The 14,036-nt window shown below is 44.0% G+C and overlaps 1 protein-coding gene across 3 annotated transcripts in view; it reads right to left on the reverse strand.

Annotated features, from left to right (window-relative positions):
- The window catches only part of LOC139749629 (uncharacterized), a 73,045-nt gene extending 63,090 nt beyond the window's left edge, over positions 1 to 9,955 (reverse strand). For all 3 annotated transcript variants that reach the window (XM_071663767.1, XM_071663766.1, XM_071663765.1), the window contains exons 1-2: positions 9,550 to 9,955; positions 4,364 to 4,508 (exon numbers count right to left, since the gene is read on the reverse strand). In XM_071663767.1, coding sequence (XP_071519868.1) covers positions 4,364 to 4,478 — 115 coding nt within the window. In that variant the 5' untranslated portion in view covers positions 4,479 to 4,508; positions 9,550 to 9,955. The remainder of the gene's footprint in view (positions 1 to 4,363; positions 4,509 to 9,549) is intronic.
- Between the last annotated feature and the right edge of the window lie 4,081 nt (positions 9,956 to 14,036).

Genomic DNA, 14,036 nt, shown 5'->3' on the forward strand with positions numbered 1-14,036 from the left:
AAACTTACCTTTCAATTACCTTGTACCTCAACCTTACTGAACCTAATAACCTTGCTCTTATTCACATTTACTCTCAGCTTTCTTCTTTCACACACTTTACCAAACTCAGTCACCAGCTTCTGCAGTTTCTCACCCAAATCAGCCACCAGCGCTTTATCATCAGCGAACAACAACTGACTCACTTCCCAAGCCCTCTCATCCACAACAGACTGCACACTTGCCCCTCTCTCCAAAACTTTTGCATTCACCTCCCTAACCACCCCATCCATAAACAAATTAAACAACCATATAGACATCACGCACCCCTGCCGCAAACCGATATTCACCGGGAACCAATCACTTTCCTCTCTTCCTACTCGTACACATGCCTTACATCCTCGGTAAAAACGTAAAACATTACTCACATTTGCATTCAAATCACCCATCACTATAACCCGGTCTCGTGCATCAAATTTACTAACACACTCACTCAACTGCTCCCAAAACACTTGCTTCTCATGATCTTTCCTTTCATGACCAGGTGCATATGCACCAATAATTACCCATCTCTCTCCATCCACTTTCAATTTTACCTATATCAATCTACAGTTTACTTTCTTACATTCTGTCACATACTCCCACAACTCCTGTTTCAGGAGTAGTGCTACTCCTTCCCTTGCTCTTGTCCTCTCATCAACCCCTGACGTTACTCCCAAAACATTCCCAAACCACTCTTCCCCTTTACCCTTGAGCTTCGTTTCACTCAGAGCCAAAACATCTAGGTTCCTTTCCTCAAGCATACTACCTCTCTCTCCTTTTTTCTCTTCTTGGTTACATCCACACACATTTAGACAACCCAGTCTGAGCCTTTGCGGAAGATGGGCACTCCCCGCGTGACTCCTTCTGTTTCTCCTTTTAGAAAGTTAAAATACAAGGAGGGGAGGGTTTCTAGCCTCCCGCTCCCTTCCCCTTAAGTTGCCTTCTATGACACGCGGGGAAGGCGTGGGAAGTATTCTTTCTTTCCTATCCCCAGGGATATATATAAATATATATATATATATATATATATATATATATATATATATATATATATATATATATATATATATATATACACACACACACACACACACACAGGGTGGAAGAATTGGACGAGGAGAGATGTGAGTGTGTGGCTACAGTCATCGGTCAGTCTTGCTACTATCAGGCAGAAAGATAATGTGTGGTGGACTCAGCTGAACAACAACAAAGACGGGGTCAACAAGGAACCAGATGGTAGCCAGTGTTGTCATATTTGCCTAACGTGTATGATAATTTAGCATTACTGACGTATGATTGTTATTTGATATGTTGGGAATGTTATAACATGCAAGTATACATTATAATCACTCAGGCTACTGTATGGGGGAAGGATATTAGATGTGGGCAGCCCCGCGGGGTCACCAGTGGCAGCCCCGCGGGGTCACTAGTGGCAGGGACGTAAGGTCACGCTGGAGGCTGACACGTCCACCTTAAACTCGCTATCACATTCCGGGGGGGGGGGGGGGCAATTATGGGTACTCACGTAAGAATGTTTAGCTAATAAGGAGCAAATGATCATGTTGTAAGAATACTGTAAGGAATGAATGCGTCTATTCATGTATGATGAATATAGCTGAAGGTTATTTATAGATTAAATCGTTAACCTCACATAGTGTACGAGATTGCCTATAGCAGCCACCATATAGGATTAAGCCAAGTGGAAATGTTTACAACTTACGGTGCTCCAATAACAACATACAGAGACACAAGATCAACGCATGACACCATGAAAATGTATTGAGTGTGGGAAAGTGACAAAGTGACACAGTGAAGTAATCAATAAAGGAAACAGAAATACCGCCATGGTAACCCAACCTGTGTCCCTCACGCCACGCAGGACACACATGAGAGACTCAGGCAGTAACCTAACCTAACCTAACCTAACCTAACCTAACCTAACCTAACCTAACCTAACCCTTAGGAGACAGTTACCCTACCCGGGAAGGAAGGGGGGGGGAGTACTTTCAACATGTACTAGCAATCCCGGTCATCTACGCCTCGATCTCTTACAAAATGTGTCTGTATATATAGTCTGTAAAGCTCGTTCCCCTGTGAGGGTCACGAGCCAATAATGTCAACAAGAGACACTGATCACTTCTAACTTGGACGCCTGTTTGGGTCAAGCATGTGTAGGACAGCAGTCAGGCTGGCAGGTGGGGAGAGTGTTGTGTGTAGGGCAGCAGTCAGGCTGGCAGGTGGGGAGAGTGTTGTGTGTAGGGCAGCAGTCAGGCTGGCAGGTGGGGAGAGTGTTGTGTGTAGGGCAGCAGTCAGGCTGGCAGGTGGGGAGAGTGTTGTGTGTAGGGCAGCAGTCAGGCTGGCAGCTGGGGAGAGTGTTGTGTGTAGGGCAGCAGTCAGGCTGGCAGCTGGGGAGAGTGTTGTGTGACGAGCCATCATGTGGGCAGCGCAGGACCTGGTTGTGGCGCGCTTGACCACCCGTTACCAACTGATATAACTTAAGTGAACTTTTGCCACCAGTGAATAAGGAAAGCCGCATGTCGGTATTATGTAGTACGTCAGGGACAACAGTTTACTGTTCGTGTGACATGGCAATCGGTGAAGGGCATCAACAAGAAGTCCTTTGCAAATGTGGATGTTTAGTTAACATGACCAGTGTGTGTGTTGAGATACATGCCACATTACTCCTGACACTGTGAGTGGCCTTAGATATGTAATGTAACAATACTCGCCAAACTATACATGATGAATGATGATGTTAGCAGTGTTGCAACAAGTTACATGTCAAGATGACCAAGTGACTGGGTACACAGACATATGTCACTGTCATATTAGGTGGACTCATGTCATTTTATTTAGGTACGAAGCACAAGATGGTTACTGGTTTTTCCTTGGCCTACAGGAAAGTGAGTCGTCAAAGTATGCTTGGCGGTCCACTAGCCCAGTTGGGTCACTAATGTATTTATTGAGGGATTTGACTTAAACCATGGCTCTGGGCCCCCATGGCCATCTCACTTGAACAGCACCAACCATCAAATTATAATTTCTGGTAAGTACTATTAGTGATAACATAGCAGCAGTATCATGAAAAAAAATCCTTATTTTTCTAACCCCTGCATATATATGGGTCATAGATAGGGTTGTGCGGAGGAGGGTGGATGTGCTGGAAATGAGATGTTTGAGGACAATGTGTGGTGTGAGGAGGTTTGATCGTGTAAGTAATGAAAGGGCAAGAGAGATGTGTGTTAATAAAAAGAGCGTGGTTGAGAGAGCAGAAGAGGGTGTTTTGAAATGGTTTAGCCACATGGAGAGAATGAGTGAGGAAAGATTGGCCAAGAGGATATATGTGTCAGAGGTGGAGGGAACGAGAAGTGGGAGACCAAATTGGAGGTGGAAGGATAGAGTGAAAAAGATTTAGAGCGATCGGGGCCTGAACATGCAGGAGGGTGAAAGGCGTGCAAGGAATAGAGTGAATTGGAACGATGTGGTATACTGGGGTCGACGTGCTGTCAATGGACTTAACCAGGGCATGTAAAACGTTCGGGGTAAATCATGGAAATATATTCACTCAGCTGACAATGTAATACACGAAAGCGCTTCGCTTGATACTTTAAAATGCTATGACGTAACAATGGAATACACGAAAGCGCTTCGCTTGATACTTTAAAATGTTGTGACGTATGTTCAAATACAGTGAGTGTATTGACTGGTGTAGGATCGGTTGTGTAGTGGTGTCATATGTACAACACCTACCAACACTGGGTGAAGCCTGGTGTAGTGGGGGGACGGGGTTGTCATACGTACAACACCTACCAACACTGGGTAAAGCCACACTCGCCATATTGCACGTGAACATAATGTACAATAACATCTTCGCTGTATATACCGACCCAGGGGTAGAGTAATTATGCCCAGCAGATCACAGGTAAAACACTGACATATCAACTCAAACATTTACCACAAACTACATAGTTTAGTTTGATTACTGTTGAACTACTGAATGTGTTGTGTTGTCAAGTTCTAGTATCACATGTAGTGTTGCCATGATGTTATGTTTCACCTGTAAGTGTTCCTATGGTGCAGTGTTGCCATCCTGTAGTGTTACACGATCGTCGCCATGATGCAGTGTTTGACTGCAGTGTTGCCATGTCATAGTGTTACACTGATGTTTTCATGGTATAGTATTACCCATCAATGTTGCCAAGGGTAGTATTACCCTATAGTGTTGCCATGGTGTAGTGATAAAGTCATGTTGCCATGGTGTAGTGATACAGTCATGTATCCCGGGTGTAGTGGCTCACATAGATGTAGTGTAGATATACAATAACTACAAACAATGTTGCCATACGTGCGTGTAGGGTGAAGAATATGGTGAGGGTGAGGAGGAGCGCAGCGGCCAGCACTGGTCGTACGCCCGACACCGCCATGCGAGGTAGTCTTGGCCACGTGACCCACACCATCATGACGCACTTGGTGCCACACACACCAACCACCTGTAACGTACGACATCTCTCATTACTGCTACGACACTATACTATCTACTACCTTACTATATGATACATACCAGTACTACCTTACTATATCATATATACCAGTACTACCTACCTCACTATATCATATATACCAGTACTACCTACCTCACTATATCATATATACCAGTACTACCTACCTCACTATATCATATATACCAGTACTACCTACCTCACTATATCATATATACCAGTACTATCTACCTCACTATATGATATATACCAGTACTACCTTACTATATCATATATACCAGTACTACCTACCTCACTATATGATATATACCAGTAAGTACATAAGACACATGACCAATGGAGAGCCATCATTGTAACCAGTGTACATGATTGACGATATTATAACTACATTTGTTTACGAGACAAGAGTAAGCCGTCTGTGTGCCCACCCTCTGCCATCAACATCCTGTGTGCCCACCCTCTGCCATCAACATCCTGTGTGCCCATTCTCTGCCATCAACATCCTGTGTGCCCATCCTCTGCCAACAACATCCTGTGTGCCCACCCTCTGCCAACAACATCCTGTGTGCCCATTCTCTGCCATCAACATCCTGTGTGCCCATCCTCTGCCATCAACATCCTGTGTGCCCATTCTCTGCCATCAACATCCTGTGTGCCCATCCTCTGCCATCAACATCCTGTGTGCCCATTCTCTGCCATCAACATCCTGTGTGCCCACCCTCTGCCATCAACATCCTGTGTGCCCATCCTCTGCCATCAACATCCTGTGTGCCTACCATCTGCCATCAACATCCTGTGTGCCCATCCTCTGCCAACAATATCCTGGGTGTCCACCCTCTGCCAACAACATCCTGTGCCCATCCTCTGCCAACAGCATGCTGTGTGCCCACCCTCTGCCAACAACATCCTGAGAGCCAACCCTCTGCCAACAACATCCTGTGTGCCCATCCTCTGCCAACACCTTGTGCCCATCCTCTGCCATCAACATCCTGCGTGCCTACCCTCTGCCAACAACATCCTGTGTGCCCACCCTCTGCCATCAACATCCTGTGTGCCCATCCTCTGCCATCAACATTCTGTGTGTCCGACCTCTGCCAACAATATCCTGAGTGCTCACCCTCTGCTAACAACATCCTGTGTGCCCACACTCTGGTAACATCCTGTGTGCCCATCCTCTGCCAACAACATCCTGTCTGTTCACCCTCTACCAACAACATCTAGTGTGCCCACCCTCTGCCAACAACATCCTGTGTGCCTCCTTTCTTCCAACAACATCCCTCAATGTTCCCAAAACCTTCGCCCCCTCACTTATCCTACGACTCACTTTACTTTCCATTCTTGCAACTGCTGCTATGTCCACTCCCGGATATCTAAAACACTTCATTTCCTCCAATTATTCTCCATTCAAACTCACACCCCGACTGACCTGTCCCTCTGCCCTGCTAATCGTCATAACTTTGCTCTTATTCATATTTCTCTTCACCTTCCGTCTTTCACATACTCTCCCAAACTTGTTATTAATCACAGTATCTCGAATCAGCCACCAGTATTGTGCTGTGTCATAAGCAAATAATAACTTACTTCCCAGGCCCCTCCCCCTCACCCCTACAATCTGCATACTCGCACCTCCCTCCAAGACTATTGCATTCACCTCCCTCACCACCCCATCTATAAACAAATTAAACAGCCATGGTGGCATCACATACCCCTGACCCAGGATAATCTTCACCTGGAGCCTTCCACTCGCATATCATCCTACTCCTACACACGATTTATTCTTAAAAGAAAAAAATCTCCGCTTCCAGCAGTTTACCTCCCACACAATGTATTCTTAAGATCTTCCACGAGGCATCTCCATCAACCTTTTCATATGCTTTCTCCAGATCAATAAATGCCACATGCCTGGATGTGGATAGGGAGCTGCGGTTTCGGTGCATTACACATGACAGCTAGAGAATGGATGTAAGCGGATGCGGTCTTTCTTCGTCTGTTCCTGACCATTCCTCGCTAAAAGAAGGAAACGGCGGACTAGTATAATATATATATATATATATATATATATATATATATATATATATATATATATATATATATATATTTTTTTTTTTGCTTTGTCGCTGTCTCCCGCGTTTGCGAGGTAGCGCAAGGAAACAGACGAAAGAAATGGCCCAACCCACCCCCATACACATGTATATACATACGTCCACACACGCAAATATACATACCTACACAGCTTTCCATGGTTTACCCCAGACGCTTCACATGCCTTGATTCAATCCACTGACAGCACGTCAACCCCGGTATACCACATCGCTCCAATGCACTCTATTCCTTGCCCTCCTTTCACCCTCCTGCATGTTCAGGCCCCGATCACACAAAATCTTTTTCACTCCATCTTTCCACCTCCAATTTGGTCTCCCTCTTCTCCTCGTTCCCTCCACCTCCGACACATATATCCTCTTGGTCAATCTTTCCTCACTCATTCTCTCCATGTGACCAAACCATTTCAAAACACCCTCTTCTGCTCTCTCAACCACGCTCTTTTTATTTCCACACATCTCTCTTACCCTTACGTTACTTACTCGATCAAACCACCTCACACCACACATTGTCCTCAAACATCTCATTTCCAGCACATCCATCCTCCTACGCACAACTCTATCCATAGTCCACGCCTCGCAACCACACAACATTGTTGGAACCACTATTCCTTCAAACATACCCATTTTTGCTTTCCGAGATAATGTTCTCGACTTCCACACATTCTTCAAGGCTCCCAGAATTTTCGCCCCCTCCCCCACCCTATGATCCACTTCCGCTTCCATGTTTCCATCCGCTGCCAGATCCACTCCCAGATATCTAAAACACTTCACTTCCTCCAGTTTTTCTCCATTCAAACTCACCTCCCAATTGACTTGACCCTCAACCCTACTGTACCTAATAACCTTGCTCTTATTCACATTTACTCAACTTTCTTCTTTCACGCACTTTACCAAACTCAGTCACCAGCTTCTGCAGTTTCTCACATGAATCAGCCACCAGCGCTGTATCATCAGCGAACAACAACTGACTCACTATATAACGCAATTAAGATGGCCTTAATGTAGGCATTTGGTTGCCTGAGCCAGGAGGTCAGTTAACACTGAGCTGAGTGATAAAGGCAGAACCACAGCCCAAGTGTCACACACAGGCTCACCCCCACACACTGGTATACTAGTTTGATGTAGGAACTTCTATGGTGTAACAACCTCAACAGTGGTCTGAACTAGGGGTAACATCCTTTACGGTGGCCTTAACTAGGGGTAACATCCTCCTGTAGGGGTCAAAGTCTGAACATATAATGTTAGGAGTGAGAAGCAGTTCATCACGGGTTAATGATGCGTCTGTCAGGCCGACTCCGCCAGAATGGCCAGTCTTGGCAAGAGGGGATTTGTCAATAATCGTGAAACATTTTAATGAAGTTGCTGTCTGCACAAGAGCCTTACATAAGTTACATATATGGTCACGTCTTCTGTAACCTTCACGTCATTTACTCGGCCTAAGATGGCCGTCTTGATATCCTGGCTGAAGTTACGTTCATGTTTGATGGTTGATCATAACGATCGTTTGTTGTTATGATACTTATAACGGCACACGTAAGGCTAGATGTTTGGGGTGGTAGATACACTCTACTTAGTTCAACGTTATATATATATATATATATATATATATATATATATATATATATATATATATATATATATATATTAGGTTACTGTAGAGGATTTTATGTCATCAGACACATTGGATAATCATTTTGAACAATATAATGAGTGTGGTAACTGCTACTGAGGGTGGAAAGGGAAGGTGGACAGTATAAATAACCATTCTGGTTATACAACATTCACTATGCAGGTCAGAGGCATGTGCAGGTCTACAACAGGTGTGGTACACTGAGCACAGTGTAGGGTTCAGTGTCGCACTGACCCGGCAATGCACGAGAAGGAAAAGGCGAGAGGCGGGAGGCAGATGTCACAACCTGATCAGATTTTTCACTTTTAACGATTAATTTACATAATGAGCCATACACATCATATTTACTTAATGAGCCATACACATCATGTTTACTTATTGAGCCATACACATCATGTTTACTTATTGAGCCATACACATCATATTTACTTAATGAGCCATACACATCATGTTTACTTATTGAGCCATACACATCATGTTTACTTATTGAGCCATACACATCATGTTTACTTAATGAGTCATACACATCATGTTTACTTAATGAGCCATACACATCATGTTTACTTAATGAGCCATACACATCATGTTTCCTTAATGAGCCATACACATCATGTTTACTTAATGAGCCATACACATCATGTGAACTGTAACGCAAGAGGATTACAGATCGCCCGTGTCACATTCATGTAGTTAGGAGATATAAGTTTTTATTACATAAACTTAATCTTTAGAAATTCTATCCCAGCTAACCTACAACATATACACAGTAGATACAGTGTATTACAAAAACTATATTGACCAGAGCAGACTACAACTATAATCGTAATACAGTAAATTGTTTAAACTAGTAATAGACTTGGCTTTATAATGTTTCTCGAAGATTATCACATACAAGCTGTGGTGTAGACAACAATAAAGACGTTAACACACTTGTCAAAATTAAAAATGAAGTCTTAATCTGTAGACTTGGCTGAACAAATAACATTAACAATAAATATTCTAAAAGAATTAGGTATCCTTAGCGCTGGACACAACAAACTTGAATTCAGTCTGATGACAGCGTTATGATCCACATATAACCTGGAATTCTTCAAGAATATAAAATCACGAAAAAAAAAATCTAAATTGAAGGAACAACTACTTTCATGACGGCGTTTGGAATACATCAGTTGTATAAAATTCTGAAGCAAGAGGATTTGTCGTCACACTGGCATGGAACTACCCTTGATAACTGTACACCTACCCCCTCACCTCACCTGAGGAAGTAACCAGTGACCATTGTTGTGTGGGAGTTACTGACCTGGAGAGAAGACTTGCCAGCGGGATCTCAAACCATGGCGAGCGTCGCCGCCTGGGAGAAGGCTGACCCACCACCGCGACTCACACACTCTGGCTTCTTCATGATGTATTCGTTTCTACCATCACTAACTGCCAAATCCATTTACCAAATTCAGCTGTCAGAAATAATAACAATAATAACAACAGGCCGAGGTGACCTTCGACACGAGATAACCTCTTGACCAAAGGAGAAGATGAGAGACAGAGAGAAAGAGAGGGTGACGGTGGTAGGGTGAGGAACGCGTGGAGGAGGAGCCGGGTGAAGGTGATGGTACGTGTTAACACGCCGACGGTCGTCACCACACTGCCTCCCCGGCCGCCGCTCACCGGTCACCGGCGGTGGCGGCGGCGGCACCGACGCAGGCCACGATTACCGTGACACAGACACACACTGCGGCCGCCTCTCTCCTCCACCCACTACGCCTACCCGCCTGAATTCGATAGAAATTTGGTGCAACATAAATGGTTTCGATAGACGTGATCTGAGCCCGTCTGCTACACGAGCACGATTTTCCTCGTCTTAGCGTTAGGACAGTTTCCATCTATGGCCAATGAAAATCAATCACTTATAGTGTTTGCTGCAGTCAGGAGAATCAATAATGTTGTATATCAACACAAGAATGAGCGGGAGACATTATCTTAATAGACTTCCTTTACAGCTAGGCTATAGCTGACATCAGAGAGACAATCTCCCTCTTCAAAAGAACAAAGGAATATCAGGACATGAATAAGGTCGTTACAACCATTGCTCCTAATAGTTGAACACCTGTATTATCCCCTTCACCATGACTTGATCATCAAGTGTCAGGTCAAAGACCAGGACGGCTCACCCAACGATGGTATGTGCGTGCGTGTTCAAGAGGTTAATATGTATGTTTGAGACACGTGTTTATTTAAGTATTTCAAGTCAACTGAAAACAAGTCCAAGTCTTAAGTGTGTGGCCCAGGCCTCCTCTGAAGCTGAACATGTGTGGCCCAGGCTTCCTCTGAAGCTGAACATGTGTGGCCCAGGCTTCCTCTGAGGCTGAACACGTGTGGCCTAGGCTCCCTCTGAGGCTGAACACACTGTGACCAAGGCTTCCTCTGAGGCTGAACACGTGTGGCCCAGGCTCCCTCTGAGGCTGAACACACATGTGGCCAAGGCTTCCTCTGAGGCTGGACACGTGTGGCCCAGGCTTTCTCTGAGGCTGAACATGTGTGGCCCAGGCTCCCTCTGAGGCTGAACACACATGTGGCCAAGGCTTCCTCTGAGGGTGAACACGTGTGGCCAAGGTCCTCTGAGGCTGAACACGTATGGCCCAGGCTCCCTCTGAGGCTGAACACACATGTGGCCAAGGCTTCCTCTGAGGGTGAACACGTGTGGCCAAGGTCCTCTGAGGCTGAACACGTATGGCCCAGGCTCCCTCTGAGGCTGAACACACATGTGGCCAAGGCTTCCTCTGAGGGTGAACACGTGTGGCCAAGGTCCTCTGAGGCTGAACACGTATGGCCCAGGCTCCCTCTGAGGCTGAACACACATGTGGCCAAGGCTTCCTCTGAGGCTGAACACGTGTGGCCCAGGCTTTCTCTGAGGCTGAAGACAGTGGCCAAAGCTTCCTCTAAGGCTGAACACTTGTGGCCCAGTCTTTCTTTGAGGTTGAACACTTGTGGCCCAGTCTTTCTTTGAGGTTGAACACATGTGGTCCAGGCCTCTTCTTTGGCTAAATACACACATGGCCAAGGTTTCCTCTGAGGCTGAACACGTTTGGCTCAGGCTTCCTCTGAAGCTGGACACGTGTGGCCCAGGCTTCCTCTGAGGCTGAGCACACGCGGCTAAGGCTTCCTCTGAGGCTGGACACGTGTGGCACACCTTGGTCAAGTTTGCTCTATATTCTGCTTCATTGTTTCTAGGGATCAAAATATTATCTTAATATACAACAGCATGGGGAATATCTTCCAATAATCTGTATATTGAAAAATCCCAGGTGCACTCTTGATCCCTTATGGTAATCTGTTATACTTGAACAACCCCGTGTGTGTTATCACAATACTTCTTTGACTCTTCATCCAATAACATCTGTTGATAAGCAATTCTCAAGTCCAATTTTGAGAATAACTTGCATCCTACCAAACTGGTCAAAAAATCACTTGTCTTTAGAACTGGGAGAGTGTCCTTCTCAGTCACCAGGTTTACTGTCACTTTAAAGTCTCCATAAATTCTAGCTTGTGCGGACGGCTTGGATACAATCACTATCAAAGTGGCTGATTCTAAACTTTCTACTGGTGTAAGTGTTCCATTTGCCACTACCTTATCCATTTCTATGTATGTGGCCTCTCTCAAAGAAAAAGGCAGTGGACGAACTTCAAAAAATTTTGGCTTTACACTAGCATCTACATAAATTTTGGCCTTTCCTCCAGCATAAGTGCCCAAACCTTTCTCAAATACACCAGCATAATTCACTTTTAGATCCTTTACAAACCTTTCATTGCAATCCAATTGTGCCTGTATATCAAACACTGAATTTTTTTCCAGTCAATCTAGGGTGTTTGTAACCAGTTCCTACCTAACAAATTTTGCCCATCACCTACTACTACTATTGGTAACTCATACTAGACTATTGTGTGTGACATGAGCCTTCATAAGACCTTTAACTCTCTATCTTTCTACTGTGTAAGACTTCAATATCACATCACCTTTCATTAGTTTCTCTTGTAATATGGGTACCTTGTCACACAGACTCTTATAAGCATGGTTACTGATTATGGTATAACTCTAAATTTATCTCTTGCTCTTCAATATAAGGCTGAACACTTCCCAGCTGTATCTCACTCTTGTTTCCACTACTTTAATATAGAACTGAACTGAATTTGAAATAGTCCTCTTTATCTTTCTCAACACCATTATTATTTTCTAATCATCTATCTGATTTTCTATGTTTTTCATTTCTTACATTTTACCTCTACTTGGCAGTCCTCTTCTCCTTCTTGGTGGTCCTCCTCCCCCTCTTGGCACTGTTCTCCTTCCTCTTGGTGAAGGCTCTCTCTTGGGTGTTGTCTGGATACACTATGAAGTTGCTACTGGGAAATACTCATCCATCCTTTCTTCTCTTGCTTGCTCCAGTCCTGTGGCTGAAGCTGCTGACATTTACAGGGAAAATGGCCAACTTGTTGGCAGTTCTAGCAACTCTTGTCTCTGGCCCAACAGCAATCTGGACAATGAGCTTCACTGCATCTCTAATGGTGTGCCTTGCATCACTGCTGTTGGCTGTTCCATGTCTGATATGTCCTTCTGTGTTGCCTCTATTGCCATCACCAAATCATAGGCTATTTTGCACAAGTGAGTCTCACCAGCTGTGGATTCAATGCCAGTAGTTTTGCTTGAATCTGTCCATTGTTGATACCTGTAATCAACTGCTCACACAGCATTTGATCATGCAGGTTTGTTGTCAAAGTGCTGAAATTGCAGTGGTCCATTAGTTCTTTCAAGGTATTCATATACTGAGCAACACTCTCCTGGTCACCTGATTCTTTTATGGAATTCTAATCTTACTACTCTGTCTTACAGCTTTAGCTCATGATGTTTTATAACACTTCACAAAGTTCTTCAAATGTCAATTCTCCTGGATGTTTAGGCTTGCACAAATTTCACAGTAACTTGTGTCTTAGGTCCTACAGTTGCTATCATCACATTTTTCTCCTTGACTGCATTATTCATATCATTTGCCAAGAAATAATACGTTGCAGATGCTCCTCATACTCAGTCCAGAATTTAGTGTCTGGATCAAATTTACTTACATGACCAATTAGAGACACTGCTACTGTTTGTAGCAAACCAACCATAGATATCACTAAACAACAGTGATTTTCATGGACACCCAATTTTCCAGTTTTCATTAACTTTCATTTGTTGTCCACATTCATTTCACACGGTTTTATCCTCATTGCCACTTTATGTAGTAGTTAACATAGTTTATTGGTCAGGGTAGTTCTAAATAAACACTTTAATAGTCCTAATATAACTGCTTTACTGAGGGAAAAATTGTAGTAGCTATAATGGTTGGTTATACCACTGTTTTGTAAAACAGAACCCAGTTGAGCCATTTAGGAAAGCATTCATCCCCTATAAAGTTATTACAGAGATGGAAGTGAAAAGTGAGGAAAATTGGAGAAACTTACATGTGGACCTAAACAAACTTTAAAGTTGGTCTTTTACATGGTCGATGAATTTCAGCCGGAGAAAATACAGAGTAATGAGGATGGGTCACTGTGAAAAAAGGCCTTAATATGAATATTATCTAGCAGGAACTACACTGCTGGACTCTGTATGTGAGAGACACTTGGAAGTCTACACCATCACTAACCTGTTGCCAAATTCCCACATGATAAGAACAGTAGTGGAGACACACTGTCTGCTGGCAAATATTAGAATAGCATTCAAGTATTTGGATAAGGAAGTATTCAGCAAGCTAT

Source organism: Panulirus ornatus, chromosome 7, assembly GCF_036320965.1.
Source record: "Panulirus ornatus isolate Po-2019 chromosome 7, ASM3632096v1, whole genome shotgun sequence".
Lineage (NCBI taxonomy): Eukaryota > Metazoa > Arthropoda > Malacostraca > Decapoda > Palinuridae > Panulirus > Panulirus ornatus.